The 15,934-nt window shown below is 42.6% G+C and overlaps 1 protein-coding gene across 2 annotated transcripts in view; it reads right to left on the minus strand.

The window, feature by feature from the left end:
- Positions 1–4,777: 4,777 nt before the first annotated feature.
- LOC103647311 (alpha-glucosidase 2) overlaps positions 4,778–15,934 on the minus strand; it is a 31,436-nt gene continuing 20,279 nt past the window's right edge. For both annotated transcript variants that reach the window (XM_020548466.3, XM_008671854.3), the window contains exons 12-23: positions 15,523–15,690; positions 9,657–9,777; positions 9,355–9,424; positions 9,007–9,094; positions 8,808–8,928; positions 7,333–7,526; positions 7,149–7,257; positions 6,839–6,994; positions 6,182–6,284; positions 5,919–6,092; positions 5,393–5,538; positions 4,778–5,318 (exon numbers count right to left, since the gene is read on the minus strand). In XM_020548466.3, coding sequence (XP_020404055.1) covers positions 5,125–5,318; positions 5,393–5,538; positions 5,919–6,092; positions 6,182–6,284; positions 6,839–6,994; positions 7,149–7,257; positions 7,333–7,526; positions 8,808–8,928; positions 9,007–9,094; positions 9,355–9,424; positions 9,657–9,777; positions 15,523–15,690 — 1,644 coding nt within the window. In that variant the 3' untranslated portion in view covers positions 4,778–5,124. The remainder of the gene's footprint in view (positions 5,319–5,392; positions 5,539–5,918; positions 6,093–6,181; positions 6,285–6,838; positions 6,995–7,148; positions 7,258–7,332; positions 7,527–8,807; positions 8,929–9,006; positions 9,095–9,354; positions 9,425–9,656; positions 9,778–15,522; positions 15,691–15,934) is intronic.

Genomic DNA, 15,934 nt, shown 5'->3' on the forward strand with positions numbered 1-15,934 from the left:
AACCTTTGTTGAGTTCGCTACTGCAAATAGTCTGGACTATAATACAATTTCAGCTGGGATTGATTTGTATACTGAGGACAACTTTGAAGAATTTGTGTAGTTTTATGAGCCAGCGAGGCTGGGCATTCCTAGGAGGTTTGGTGAGACTGCAGGACTGAGGCATCATCCTGCTATGATTAACAAGATTGCCATAGTAAGAATTCTTCCCAAGAGTGGAGATAAGATCAAAATCAGAGACAAGTTCTGGAACATTATCCACCATATCATGAATGGTGAGGTAATGAATGTTGTGCTATTTATGATGAGGCAATTGAATGACCTCAAGATGGACAAGAACCAGAACTTAGCATATGCTCCATACATTATGGCTCTCATCAAGGCTAAGACCAGATTTGAGGGGCACTGTGAGATAGCTCACACTCCATTTAGTCCTTTCAAGAATGAGATTGGCTTCCTCACCAGGCCTCTTACTCCTTTCCCAGATGATGAGGAAGAAGCTGGCGATGATGCAGGAGTTGCTCCTGAAGCTGATGCAGCTGAGCAGATGCGTCCTCCTCCACCTCCTCCTCAGCCTCAGCAGTTTTGGCAGCCTGGTCCAGGATATTTTGATCCGTACTTCCAGAACATGCAGCAAGGGCTCCAGACACACATGGATGGCCGCTTTCAGGGCATGATGACCCATATGGACCAGCGCATGGATGCCATGCAGACTCGCTTTGATGATAACCTTGATGCGCTGAACTCTGAGCTTTCTGAATTTCGCTCTCATATCCAAGACACTATTCATGATCTACTTATGACTAGAATGAACAACATGCAGCAGAGCTTTTAGGATAATATGGGGGCCTTGTCCAGTCAGTTTGACAACTTGTCCACCAATGAAAGCATCCAGGATATCCGTCAGAGGCAACAACAGCTCCAGAATGACTTGGGGCAGTTCTTGTCTCTCTTCGACACTTTCAGCACCCATTACTACAGCATGTACCCTCCACCTGGTGATCAGCGAGACCCCTCCTTTGTGGCAATTGATGCCAAAGGGGGAGAGACGAGAAGAGAAGATGGGGATGCATGTTTCAGGGGGAGCTCATGTGGACATTGAGACTTTGCATATGCATATTTACTATTCGAACTTTATGTCTTATGCATTTGGTGAACTATGTCTCATGTTTGTGGACAAATGATTGTAATATTTTGTGGATTGAACTATGTTTGCTAAATCTTATGTTTTTATTAGTTCGAATTATTTAGTGAATGGTTGATCGAGGAGTGATTAAATTTGTTGCGCTTGTTTTTACATATTACTTCTTGTATGCCTCGATAACCATGTCTGTAGGAAGATCTCCATCAAAACTCCGATCGATTATGTGTATCATATCTTCAACTAGAAATATCATACACACATATGGGGGAGCTATTCCTACACTCTGAGTTTTGTTAAGACTTACCTATCTCTCGGACGAAACTTCAAACCAAGATAAGTCTTATGAAACTCATCTCTAAAATCCTTCTTATACCTAAGGTATGAGGAAGATTTGAAAATCAAAACTTCTCTTGGATAAAATGTGTAGTGTTGTCATCAATTACTAAAAAGGGGGAGATTGTGAATCATCTAGGCCCCTTAGTGATGTTTTGGTAATTAATGACAACTATTTGTGGACTAACGGTTCTTGGAGAAATAAGAATGCAGGTTGGACCACATAGAACATAAAATCTTGGATACTTATAAGCATTGGTTGTGGATCAAGTGAAGGCAAAGGTATAACATAGGTTTTTGATTTTGCCGGTCTCCAGGAGTTTAGAGAAGATATTTGACCGGATTAGTAGGCTAGATGGCCGTACTATTAAGAGGGGTCAATGACTTTGGTCTGTGTAAAACTTAGTGCCTCATAGAGCATCTAGTGGTTGCATTTGCATGAGGACTAACAACGCTTCCAGTTTCGAGAGTTAAAAATCTTTTCGAAAGTGTGTTTAAAAAATTGCTAAGTCATGGGGTTGGCGGACCGTCCGGGCCAAGTGGGCGGACCGTCCGTGATCCATCCAGTGGGGACCGAAGTAGTTCACTCCGGACTGGTCCTGTACATTTGTACTGCAGACCGTCCGGGCCTTGGGGTCGGACCTTCCTCAATCCTGACCAGAGAGGGTTGCTCTCTGCACAGTCCCTATATTATTGTGCGGACTGTCCGGCCAGGGTCGGCGGACCGTCCGCAGGTGACAAATTTGTTTGGGCAAGGACTGTGTGTTTTTGGGCACTTGTACTACGGAGTGTCCGGGGCCTAAGCCCGGACAGTACTGACTCCCAGGTCGCGGACCGTCCAGCCTTGTAGGGCGGACAGTCCGTGTGTGTTAACTCTTCATGGTCAGAGCTCTGGTGCTCCAAGTTGCCAGGTCTCGGACTGTCCGGCCAAGGTTGGCGGACTGTCCGGACCTCGCTTTTCTGACAGCTCTGACAGATTTCAAACGGGAAAACTAGCCGTTACTTGTACGGCGGACCGTCCGACCTCAGGGCGCGGACCGTCCGCGTGTGCGCAGAAAGTGTGCTAGTTGCACATAACGGTTGGAATTGTGAGGTGGGCTATAAATAGAATGGGAGCTCGTGTGTGAGGGCTCTCTTGGCCATTCCTTGCACACATTGAGCTCATTTGTGATCCTCCCACTCATTCTCTCACACTCCTTGCTTGAGATTGCATTCTAGTGAGAGATTGAGAGTTCCTAGTACATTTGCATCCATTGGTGATTCTTGAGGCACTAGGTGGTACACCGGGCAAGCGTCATCGACTTGTTACTCTTGGAGGTTGCCGCCTCCTAGACGGCTCGGGTGTTGTCTCCGTCAAGCTCTCCAAGAAGATTGTGGAGGAGCCACGGTCTCGATTGTGAGGGGTTCGCGCCTACCTCGCCGGAGTGGCAAAGGTGACATTCATGGAAACGAGGTATTGAGTGATTTCTTGTCCACTTGGCTCAAAGATCAAGCCGCGTCTTGATAGAGGAGCAAGTGAGAGCTTGAAGTCCACCTCAACGTGGATTAGGGGTGATCGACAAATCACCGATACCACGGGATAAAATCCGGTGTCTTTCTTTTTTTGCATTGCTTATTACCGTGCAAGTAATTAGTATTTCGCATATTGTTCTTCTTGTATACAATTACCATAGTTGATTCTCATAGATTGCTTACTTGTTGTCACTAGAGAATTTATACATCTTGTCATATTGATTAAATTTCTCTAGTGTCTTTTGATTTTAGTCAAAATCGTCTATTCACCCCCTCTAGCCGGTGTCCTAGATCCTACAAGGGCTATATATTGAAAGATTATCAAATAAGCTTTCCATCAAGTTCTCATGGACCTCAAACTCACTCCGGATGAAGGAGTTATGATCTTTTCAATGAGGTATTGTCGGGTAGTGGATGAACTGAAAATTAAACTTGTAATCAATAGTTGTATAAGTAGGTGTCATGTCCTCATCATTCTCCTCTTGGTTTTGAGTTATCCTCAAGTTGTTGGTGCTTACGGAAGTAGTTGGTGTAGTTCTTGACATCGTCCAATCTTGCTCCCCTTCTTAAAATTGACGCTGTTGTTGCAAAACATACAAAGAAGAACAAGAGAAACTCGAGATAATGTGGTTAGCTTTAATACAAACATCTAAGTGATCACATTATTTAATGACAAAAGAAGATTTTATATTCGAACAAATATATACTAGATGTACCCTATATTCTTATTCACAATTATTTTGCCCAATAACATGATATGTATGTTTAGATAACCATGACGAATCAGTACAAAAAAAGTTTATCCTCTAAATTATTTAGATTACATATACCATAAAATTCAATATAACCTAAAGTATATTTAAAGGGGACAACAATTTTAGCTCATCATACACACTAGCTATGGGATTGAAAGTTCTAATTTCAACACAATTAATAGGATCAGAAGCAACAATATCAAGTTTATTTTTAAGCAGTGGCATAAAGATAATAGCATTATCATCACATAACTCTTCTTTATCACAAGGAATGACAAGACAATCATCATGTGATAAAGGTAAATCAGAAATATGTTCCACTATAGTTGCTCTATAATAGCATGAATTGTGGATAGATTTGGTGCATCAAAAATTTCTCACCATGAGAGATCATAGAACACATATCATTACCTTTGTTTACCTTTTCAGTGCATAGTGGTATGTGTGAAAAAGAAGCTAACTTATGCTCATTCTCTTCCAACTTGTTGTTTCTTTAAGAACATCCTTTGTAAAGTTAGCAACAAACCAAACCTTCACAATATATGTGTCAAGATGTCTAATTTCAGCAAACCTTCAATTTTTTACGAGTTTGTCTCTCATGTTTAATTTTATTGTCAACTTCACAAGCAAGACTAAATAAATAATTGAGAGAGCTATATTTCATATCAACAAGAATATCCTAAATATCAACATTAAAACTATTTAAGAATATTTTCTTCTTTGCTTTCTCACATTCATCCAAACCATAATACAACAACAAAGTGTTTAATACATCATAATACTCCTTAATTGTCTTAGTGTATTGTTTTAGATGGTGTAAGTTACAAATTAACTTCATAGAATAGGAATAAAAAACAAATTCATTCCACACACGGTATTTCATATCTTTCTAGGTAAGTGGACCTTCATCATAATCGCATAAATTATTCCACCACCTTAAAGAAAAATAAGTAAAACAACTAACGTCATTCTTAATTTTTTCTTTCACACTTACGATGTTTCATAAAATTTTATCCATATAGTTTTTTTTCTCGAATACGCAGGAGATCTACGTATCTTTCCATTAATAGATAGAAGAAGGTACAGCACAACACAACACACATAACTCAACCCACACGACACAACTTATCTTTAACACAAATTTTATCCATATATTGCTGAGTAACCCTTTGAATGTCAGTCGTGAACAGTAGCAGATATTGCTGAGTAACCATGTTTTCAGCAGACCCAAAGTCCTCCAAGAGGGTAATGACTAACGACACGACTCCAAAATACCATGGAAGTTATGGTGCGCGACCGTCAATACAGAGACCGTAAAACAAGTGCAAGCAACTGAAGTATCCTCCAAATTGGTATTTTTATTTCTGCTCTTCGGGCAGGTGTTTAGGTTGTTTGCTGCACCTCATACTGGTGGCAAATCCTCAACGGCGTCTCATTAGACACCGGTCTTTCCTCTGACCAGAGCTCCATGTTCACATCACCAGTTCCCCAGTGCACAAAGCATTTGCTAACCTCCCTGGGATTAAACCGGTTCACCAAGCTCAGCCCGACACACTTGTCCACTAGCATCCATTCTCCTGTGAATTTGCCAAAAGTAAATTAGTTCACAGAGGTGAAGGGTCTTCAAACTGTGCAGCGCAGGTAACTTTACCGTTGGGTTTGAGGTCTCCCTCGAATGTTATTTCTCCTGCCTCCGGGGAGATCTCTTGCTTTGAACCATTGATGGCCGTGAAAGCAACTACTACCTCAGTTGGGTGCAGCAGGGTGAATGTAGGATGAACTCGTAAACAGACCAACCTTCACAGTGAAAACATAATTCAATATTTCCAAATATATTCTTGAAATAATCAATCGAACAGTTAAAAAATATTGTAAATACCTTCGTACAACAAATCCACGCAATACAGAAGAGTATCATTTTGAGTTGCAAACACTCAAACACATTAAAACTTTGACAGTCAATTCCTGTTGAATACTTTTGTTGAAGTTTTGGAAAATGGATTAACTAGACTTGTGCTAAAATGTACTTCCAAAATATTCAAATTTGCTATATTTTGCATACATTTCACAATGGTAATATGCAATCAAAGTAGAGCACTAGTGACCATATATATGTACAAAACGACACTTTTAAAGAGCGATTTATCAAAGTAATTTCATGGGAGAAGGGCCCTCACCTTGAAAACCCACCAGAACCAGCTCCTACACTTCTTGCCTGAATGCTGGAGTCGATCTGAACAATCTTTGGGTTGTCCTTCAAAATGGATATCTGGCGCTGGAGAACCAGACCACCACCAATGTCTCCTTCCATACAAATAGATTCCTCCTCTCCAGATTGTTCAAGGTGCCTCCTACAGTTTTTTTTAACTTAGACAAGAAATATGTAACAGGAAACAAATAGCCACATGGACAAGTACTTTGAAATTATTACTTCAGTTACCTGATGACTTTGTACTCTTCTGTGCAACCAGCAGACCTATATTCAGCCCCACTGTATTCTTCATAACCATTTATCTCAATTCTGCTGTGAAGCCACTGGGAATCTGCAAAGATCAATTATAAATTATACTCAAGCTATGCTAGATAATACTCAATCTGTTCCAAATTATAAGCCATTTTGGCTTTTCTATGTACATAGCTTTTGATACATATCTAGACATATCTAGGTGCATAATAAAAGCTATGTATCTAGAAAACTCAAAATAACTTATAAATTGGAATAGAGGTGTAAAATAGTGAAAGTGACTGATTGTATTGCATAGAGAAGGGGTTACAATATATAGACTCAACCCTAACCCAAATGGCTCGGCAGCCCAACAGTGGTGGCGGTCCACACACACTCACACACACAGTCTAACAAGAGGGAGTAGTTAGCAAGTGATACTAAAAAATAATGATAAATTAACATGATCTATTCATAATACATTTGCATAATGAAAGGATATACAAATAAAAAACCATAACAAAGAACATATATTTATTTTAAAGTATGTGAGGAAAAGTACGCATCAGAAAATAAACAAGGATATCTCTATTTCCAAGATAAACAAATTTATTACAATGTATTACACATTGCACATGTGATTGTGAAGCATACCAGAAGGAATATGGGCCATCGATATAATACGGCCTCCAATCCATGGTACAATCTTAAGGAACCAGTCTCCACTTTTCAAATCAACAGGTATTTTTGATAGCTCAGCACCTTCCTGCCCCGATGGCTCTTCTATATCAGGTATAGGCTGAATCATCTCTGTACAACCATCGCAATGTGCCAGTATAAGACAAGCGGAGACAATTAAAACTATTGTATCTTTTTTGATACTTTGTTAAAATTTATGGAAATGACAAATCTTTTCTTCTAGATCTAAGAAAGTATAATCATAAATAAGTGGTCTGAGAAATACCCATTCGTTTCTTGTGCTCAAATTCGCTGGTTGCAACTAAGCTTGACACTACAGATTCAGAAGGCATTGTAAGGTGTATTACTTCACCATCAACACCATCTGTACTTATCTGGATTAAAAAAAAGTTGTGTTAAAGATAAGTTCGTTTCTTGAGTGAAAAAATAATGAAAGGCAATAGGCATACCATAGCACCTCCACCAAGCAATATATTTATTTTCAGATTTCGTTTTGGTCTCTTCCATGACCCTTCAGATTTTAAGATTTTGACAGTAACCACTGATGAGTGGAGTTCAGCAATATAATATGTCAAAAGATAGTCTCCCTGTGTGAATGCATATCCATCTCCTGCATCTTCAAAGAGAACACCTTCAGCTTTACCTGTAAAACAAGCCAAGCCATTGGCAGATATTATTGACACAGCTTTGAGACAACATTTTAAATCTATTCTTGAACACAAATAAAAGCTAACTACAGCATAAAAAATAGTTTACAAGGAAACACAGAATACTGTGCAGCAGATCAATTTTTTTCTTATGCATTCAACCACATATGACATATTAACATTTAGGTAATGTTTGGTTAAGATGATGGTAACATTATTTTTATTTGATTACGGAAGGTAATAGATGCATTGTGTGGTGTTTGTTTTAGATCTCCTGTGATCACTAATCAGATCACAGAGTTATTGAATATGGGCCTCCCCTAAAGTAATGAAGCTCATACCAGGACGCTATCCAATACTTAGTTGACATCTTCACAAAAGTGGGCTCATTAATTTTGTTCAGACACAAACTCAAGAAGGGTGTAAATCACCAGCCAGACGCAGCTGGGCTACAGAAGGTGTGAGGTGGAGCAGAGGACGCAGTGCAGTCCTTACCAGCAGGTCACAGCTTGTTGTGGCGACAGAAGCCATGCTGAGTGGTGCTTCGGCATCTCTCCTTGTTATGTAGATCGTAGCAGAAGCGTGTGGTTCGCTCACTTGTGTGTTCGCAAGGAGTGTGTTGTTTTCAGTGCTAACAATAGTTGGACTGCAGCACTTAGCCCCAGGTTTGGAGAACTGCAATTTTACAGTGGTGTCATGCTTTACAGATGGTTTCCAATTTACCTCACAAGGGCTTCAACTTCTTGGTTGTTTTGTATACATGGAAATCAGGAGTGGCTGCATTTTTTAGAGGTTTTCACTTAAACTTATTGCCATCTTGAAGGATATTGGAGATGAGGCAATGTTATGGTGTATGGCGGGAGCCAAAGAGATCCAAAGCATATGGCCGTAGTTGTTTTGCTCAGATGCTGGTTGTGGTTAAGGTTTGTTAGTGAATTATTTTTGTAACTTCTTTGCCCCTATAGAGAGTCATCTATACTCCTTTCTTTTTATATAATGATGGGCAAGTCCCATGCATGTTCGAGAAGAAAAAAAGCAAAGCGCGGCAGTGTGAAGGGAGAACATGATGGCAAGATGCACGGATCTACTGTGTTTTTCTGTCATAAGCTACTGTTACTATTACCAACGCTAACCAGACAGATCAATTAATTGCTTATGATGTTGATGTCACCATTGTTTATCTAGTCCCTTTATGTTTGTGTTTCCTTATCCCAACCAAAACTACCTTGGATGAAGTATACGAACATCTGGTCCTCAGAAAATGACAAGGTATATACCATTTTCATTCAATGCGATAATTAGTGACAGGTCATCCTCCAAACTTGCTTCACTAACATGCTTAATAGGAAGACCTACAGGAAGAATTGCTCCACCTTGTAGATACAGCACCGGCAGATCCTACACAATTATCCATTCAGAAATAATTCTTTGAATAGAATTGAAGGCAGTAAACTAAGAGCTTAGAAACCAACTTACAGGGTGTGAATCCGCAAAATCAAAAGACAACCATATGCCCTTCGGTAACTTATGTGCATATTCATGAGCTCCTTTATTAGGTAAAGTGCTGCCAAAACAATTGGAAAGGTTAAAGATACCAAAGGATAGAGAAAGATGAAGAAAAATTGGCATTTTGGCATCTTTTCATTTATATATATTCACGCCAGATAATTGAACAGTTTACAATTTATGATGCAAAATCGTCTATAACACAAAAACATCCACAGAGGAACTGCCACAGAGCTACATCAAATCAAATGAACAGGGTCTCAAGAGAAAAGGTAAAAGGAAAGAACTAATGACAAATCACTGTTCTGAAGATATTACCTTGCACAAACTAAGAGTGGTCCAAGGAGAAAGGAAGTCTCAACTTTCCTCAGTTCAGGGTCTTGTGTATCTAAAAGAATTGAGGAATGCAAGATAGTATTGTTAACAAACTGCAACTGGGGAATATCATATATTATATAACCTCACCAGACAGTCTCTGTAAGGCTGTAAATATCTTATACAAAACTTGGATCACAAAAAAAATGAGGCAGCAACTTGCGATACATCTGTGTTCTTCCTACAAACTACCAGCATCTGAGCCAACTTACAATTGGGTGATACAAGGTGAGGGAATTAATTACCAGCAAAGAAAACTGGAGTAGCAACTGGAATACCCTTTGTATGTGAGTGGTAAAAAAGAGTGTAGATATGTGGCAGTAGCCGGTACCGTCTTAGTAGCGCAAGGCGACAGACTTCCTCACACTGAAAGATAAAAGTTCTCGAATTAGCCAATGCTTTTTCAATCAAGAAAATATCAATACTAAATAGTCATTTGGAGGCATCATAACAATTGCGTCTTCAAGTAGGTTCTTCCCAATGTAAATAGAGTTGTAAGGGCTGTCGTAGATGTAGGTGTGATGTGGATTGTGTGTGCTGCTGCTGCAAAGTGGCTCTTTGAGTTGGTCCCGGCCTTTGTCTAGGTTCCAAGTTCGGTAACGTTGAGTCATTGTGTTTTAAGTAGTTGGTGGCTAACTCGTTTTAATTGGTTGAGGGTGTGGTGAGGAGTAGGTTTTGTACTTGGTTATTTTTCTTTTTAATGAAATAATATGTAGTCTCCTGCATATTGAAGGGGGTAAAAATACTAAATGTCATGGCCAGATGGGATTATTTCCCAAGAATATTACATAGAACTCAACCAAATTACCAAACAAAAACCTGCAATCACAATACTTCAGACTTCAGTTCTGCTTGTCAGTATATACAAGCAGTTGCATCCAAATAAATGAGCTATAAGCACCAGTTCATTAAGAATTACAAGATAAAAAGTGTCATCCTGGGAAAACATAGGTGGGCAGATCAAGTGCCGGAGACTCCCACATGAGTGAGGTTTCGGGAAGGGATAAACCAAGGCGAGCCTTCCCCGGCAAATGCAGAGAGGCTGCTTCAAACCAATGACCTGGTGATTCCGTGAGGAGACAGCTCTCACCATAGCACCAGGCCTACCCTTCACTTGGGAAAATATAATATTTGAGAAGAATGAAGTGGAGGAAATTAAGTAATGAAAATAACAAGGTAGTATTAGAGATATGTATAGTCTAACGCATGCATACCATGTTACTTATCACCACCACCCTAATTGACGTGAGGTGTTTCTTAATTTTCTACATGGTATCAGTGGCCCGGATTTTCTTCCAGTTCTTTCCTCTACCCTAGCCTCTCTCCCACGCCAATTGCATAGCCACCCGTCCACCACACCCAATGTCACCACGCGTGTAGAGCTGGAAACTGTTAGAATTATATAAGGGTTTGGGGGTCCTCCCTGTTCATTTACACTCTCGCCCCACTGTAATGGGCTAGGCCCAACACCATGTCTATTAATATATAGCCACACCATATTCTAGGGTTAGGGTTTCCAACATTCAACATGGTACCAGAGCCAAGTTAGTTTTCTCCTCCCTCCCTCCCTCCCAGTCGCCGCCAGCCCCTCCTCACTCTCTCCCTCCCAGCCGCCGCCACCCCCCTCCAGCCGCTGCCGACCCTCCCAGGCTCGGTTGCTGCTCCCTCTCCTCCCCTTCCCTCCCTCAAGTCGCCGTTGTCCCTCCTTCCGCGCCAGGCCGCCGCCGTCCGCGCCCAGGCCCGCTGCCGGCCCTCCATCCGCGCCCGGCCGTTGTCGTCCGCGCCCAGGCCCCCGACCGCCACACCAGCGCCGGCCGCCGCCATCTCGCGCCCGGCCATCGTCGTCCTGTGCCCGGATGGCCGACCCCGCAGGCTCTGCCCCCATCCCACGGTGGCTGGAGCTGCCCCGACCACGGCCGCCGTCACTGTGAGCCTCGCCGCCCCGGCCGGCCCGACTGACGCATCAGTCGTGCGCGCAGGGCTGTTCGCCGCCGCGTCATCCCCTTTGGAGCATCGGGGGCTTCATCATGCCCATCGCCGAGGCTTCGTTCATCTCCGGCCTAGGGGCCCTACCCACGAGGTTCCGAGCTCGAGCCAACTCACGAGCTTCGAGCTTTTTTCCAGCCCTGCACGCGTGCATGCTCCTCACACGGATCCTCCCTTGCACACGTTCGTCCTCCATCCCACTCCCTCTCCGCATGCATGCATGCACCCTCTACTCCCCACACAGTCGCACGGCACCACACTTCATGCTGTCGTGTGTGCCTTCTCCTCATGTGGCTCCCTCCCCCACGCACGTCGCCCCCGCCGCTTGCGTGCGCATTCTCCCGCACACGACCTCTCCTACATATTCCACCTTTACCCGCTCGTGCACCATCTATGCCTAGCAATCCAGTCATGTGTGTTCCGCTACTTCGACGACCTTGTTTCCCCTCGTGTAATCTGCCTCGCAAACCCCTTACTAGATATGATGTTTACCTCATCTACGAACTCACAATGGGTAGTGTTCCTACTAGAACGATTGTCGCTCCCTACGCCACGATCGTCGTCCAGTCTCACGTCCCTACCATCCTCGAGCTAAAACACCCCAACTTCCACAATTGGGGGCCCTTGTTCAAGTCCCCTGCTAGGGAAATTTGGCCTTCGCGGCTACATCAACAAGACTACTCTAGTCAATCGCAATGATACCCAATGGATCATGGACGATGCCTACGTCCATAGTTGGCTTCCCGGGTCCATCGCCCCTGGCGTCTATGACCTCGCCATGGAGGGCAATTAATCAGCACACCAACTTTGAGTTGCCATTGAGGGCCTCTTTCTAGCCAACAAGGAGCCCCGTGTCATCTTATTGCATGAGTTCTCTATGAGTTAGGGGATCTCTCCATCAACGACTATCACACGCAAGAAAACTGTCATCGATGCCCTGAGAGATGTCGGTGCGGTCTCGCCATCACAATTGGTCCTCAATATCCTCTGTGTCTCAACCCGGGCTTCTCTAGCATGGCGAACTACATCGCCGACACCATGTCCCTGCCCAACTTCAACATGGCACGCAAGAAGCTTGTCCTCAAGGAATTTTGCCATGGTAGGCCATAAAATTCTCCATAGAAGGGGTCTTCGGCAGGGGGACCCTCTCTCCCCAATGTTGTTCATCTAGGTTATGAATGTATTGTTCTACTTAATAAAGAAGGCAGCTGATGATGGATTGTTGGAGCCTCTAACAGAAATTTCAGATCACAACCATATATCTCTTTATGTTGATGATGTGGTGATCTATCTCCACCCTGTGGCATCTAATATTGAGATCACCATGGACATTCTCAGGATTTTTGGTGAGGCATTTGGGCTTAAAACAAATATGGCAATAGCAACGTTTTCCCCATCCACTGTGCTGATGAAAATTTAGATGCCATTCACAACGTGCTGCCACGTGTTGTTGCCAACTTCCCCTGCAAATACTTGGGGGTGCCTCTATCCTCGAAAAAGCTTGGTAAACAGCATCTTCAACCGTTCATTGATAAGATTGCAAATCGTCTACCCAGTTGGAAAGTCGATCAGTTGACCAGAGCTAGAAGATTGACTCTTGTCCGGGCTGTTTTTACTTCAATGATTATTTACTTAGTTATGGCCATGGACCTTACTCCTTGGACTATCAAGGCAATTGACAAAATCAGAAGAAGTTTCATGTGGAGAGGAAGAAAAGAAGCTATGGGAGGGCATTGTTTGGTGGCTTGGAACAAGGTTACTAGACCAAAAGATTTTGGAGGATTGGGCATCTCTAACCTGCAGAAGATGAGTTGGGCCCTTAGGTTGCGCTAGCTCTGGTTGCAAAAAATTGAACCTGGCCGGCCATGGGCATCCTTTAAAATAAATGCTCATCCTTCTGTTAAGGCCTTCTTCTCTGCAACGGTCTCTTCGATGGTGGACAACAGTAGGAACACCATGTTTTGGACAGATAAATGGATTGATGGACAGAGTCTAAGTCAGTTGGCCCCACATCTGGTCAAGTTGGTCTTTTCTTGTAATGTGGGGCCACCACGATCAGCGTAGGCCACGCGGCCAGCAACTGATCACGCCGGCGCAGGAGTAGAAAGTAGGAGATTTGTTAAGATAAGAGGATAAGTAGCAGGAGTTTGTTAGAGAGATAAGTATTAGAGGATAAATAGGAGGAGTTTGTTAGGGGGTCTGGCTATATAAGGCAGGCGGTTGATTCAATAAGGCAAGCAAGAATTATTTGTCTCATTCCTCTCCTTTGCCTCTCAAATCTCACCTCCTTCACCATCGGGCTGCGGGGCAAAAACCCCGATGCCATTACAGGTCGAGGCTACGAACTTCGTAGTCGAGGCCCCGCTGTCTTGGGCACCGACGCCCTTGACACTTCTAGGGCCAAAAAGAGGAGTGTCCACGATGCTCTCACATCAAGGAACTGGGTGAATGACATCAGAGGAGCTATCTCTGTAAGTGTTTTGTCTTATTTTCTCAAAGTTTGGGACCTCACTACAGACTGGTCCTTGCACCCGGATTAGGAGGATAAGTTATCTGGCTGCTGTCAAGCTCTGCTACTGACTGCGGCAGTTACTTCAACAGCTTCATATCTCGGTCCCTTCGATGACCATCATCGCATGAAGCATACTGATATTTTTTTTTTAGAAAGCGCAGGAGAACTGCGCATCATTTTAATTAGAGAAGAAAAAGGTCCAAAATGGACCAAGGTACAAAGCCCTAAGCAGGCTCACTCAAAACAAAAAAAACACACCACTCCCTAAAAAAACATACTGATATTGACATCCACTTTGTTCGCAAGAAGGTGGCTTTAGGGCAGTTCAAAGTTCTGCATGTCCCCTCAGCTCATCAGTTCATTGATATTATGACTAAGGGACTGTGTACAGATGTTCAATGACTTCAGGTCTGGTCTTTGTGTCTAGTTCCCTCCTATTGTGATTGTGAACGAGCATTAGAAATATGGATAGTCTAACACATGTATAACATGTTACTTGTACTCCAAGTTGTACTTTATTATATATATTAAATTCACCCTCCATTAATTGGGTGTGAGGTGTTTCCTAATTCTCTATAGTTAGAGAGTATTTAACACGCAAAATAGAGCTTATATGTTTTAATAACCTAAGTTTATATTAACAATTTTACATATGCTATACTTTGACATCCTAAGATCCATTTCATCGAACTACTAAAAACTTGAACACTCAACCATGGAAAGTAAAGAAAATGGTAAGAAGTAAAAAGAACAGATCAGATTTTCTGCCATGGCAGGGTACATGTACATCTTAACTACAAAATTGTATCTCATAAGTAAAATCTGACTGTACAGCATTAGAAGAACACAAGATGACAAGAAATAAGGCTAAGCGCGAAAGGGCCTCTAGCCTAGTGGTTAAGGACTTCCGAGTAGCACCTCCAAGTCCTGGGTTCGATTCCCCTCGGGAGCGAATTTTCAGGCTTGGTTAAAAAAATCCCCTCGCTGTGTCCCATCCGCTGTCGGGTTACGATGTCCTGTGCGCCACCCTCCGGTTGGGCCGTTGCAGAGTGGACAGTTGACGTCGGCCCGTTAGTGATGGGGGGCCAGGGTTCGGGGATTTTCTCGGCCGGGACTATTGTTTCGGTCTCTTCTTAATATAATACCGGGAGGGCGGTCTTTCCCTCCCCGGCCGAGTTTTTTTAGAAATAAGGCTAAGCCCACAAGGACAAGCTACCTATGAACGTATCTAGCCTACACAGCAGCAGAAATTTCTAGCACAGCAATAACCCCTTGGAACCTTAACCCTTTTACCAGAACAGAAAGAGTGAAGGTTAAACCATGATGTACAGCATAATGAGTTAGCGACCGGCACAAAAATGGAGGAAATGCTTAAAACATGTATGGCAACCTTAAAAATAAGCTAGCCTATAGAAACGTGGCAAGTATACTGCACAAAAGGAGCATAATAAAGAAACTGAAATTGAACCATCAACCATGTATTGCATGCATAGATGAAGTGCAGTGAAGCAGAAACATGCACAATAAATCAAGTTTCTTAGAGAGTAGCAAAAAAATCCTGTGTTCTTGAGTACACATGTTTGGATGACAGTCTGGGTAGCATGATGTAGTACCTCTTTACCAAAGGACCATGGTTCGTGGTCAATGCTTCCAGTTTCTGTATGGCCACGTGAAAATGGAAACAATGCACCCACACCCATCCATCTTCCAAAAAGTTTTGGAGTAGCATTTCCAGCAAAACCACCAATATCAGGACCTGACAATGGTTGACCACTGAGACCCTGATCAGATAACCATATTGTTAGATCATTAGACACGTGAAAGTGCATGCTTAAATCTCACATCTTGTCAGATGAACCACTCTGAGAATAAAATTTGGCCACTAACAATTTGAGTTTATAAACATGAATATCTCAAGAACAACCTCCTTAAAACTTTCTGGAAGAACGATAGAAATGTGACAGAGCACAACTAATTGAGGAACCAAATTAGCACAACTAAATGAGGAACCAAATTAGCACAACT

The sequence above is a fragment of the Zea mays genome, chromosome 2 (genome assembly GCF_902167145.1).
Source record: "Zea mays cultivar B73 chromosome 2, Zm-B73-REFERENCE-NAM-5.0, whole genome shotgun sequence".
NCBI classification, from domain to species: domain Eukaryota; kingdom Viridiplantae; phylum Streptophyta; class Magnoliopsida; order Poales; family Poaceae; genus Zea; species Zea mays.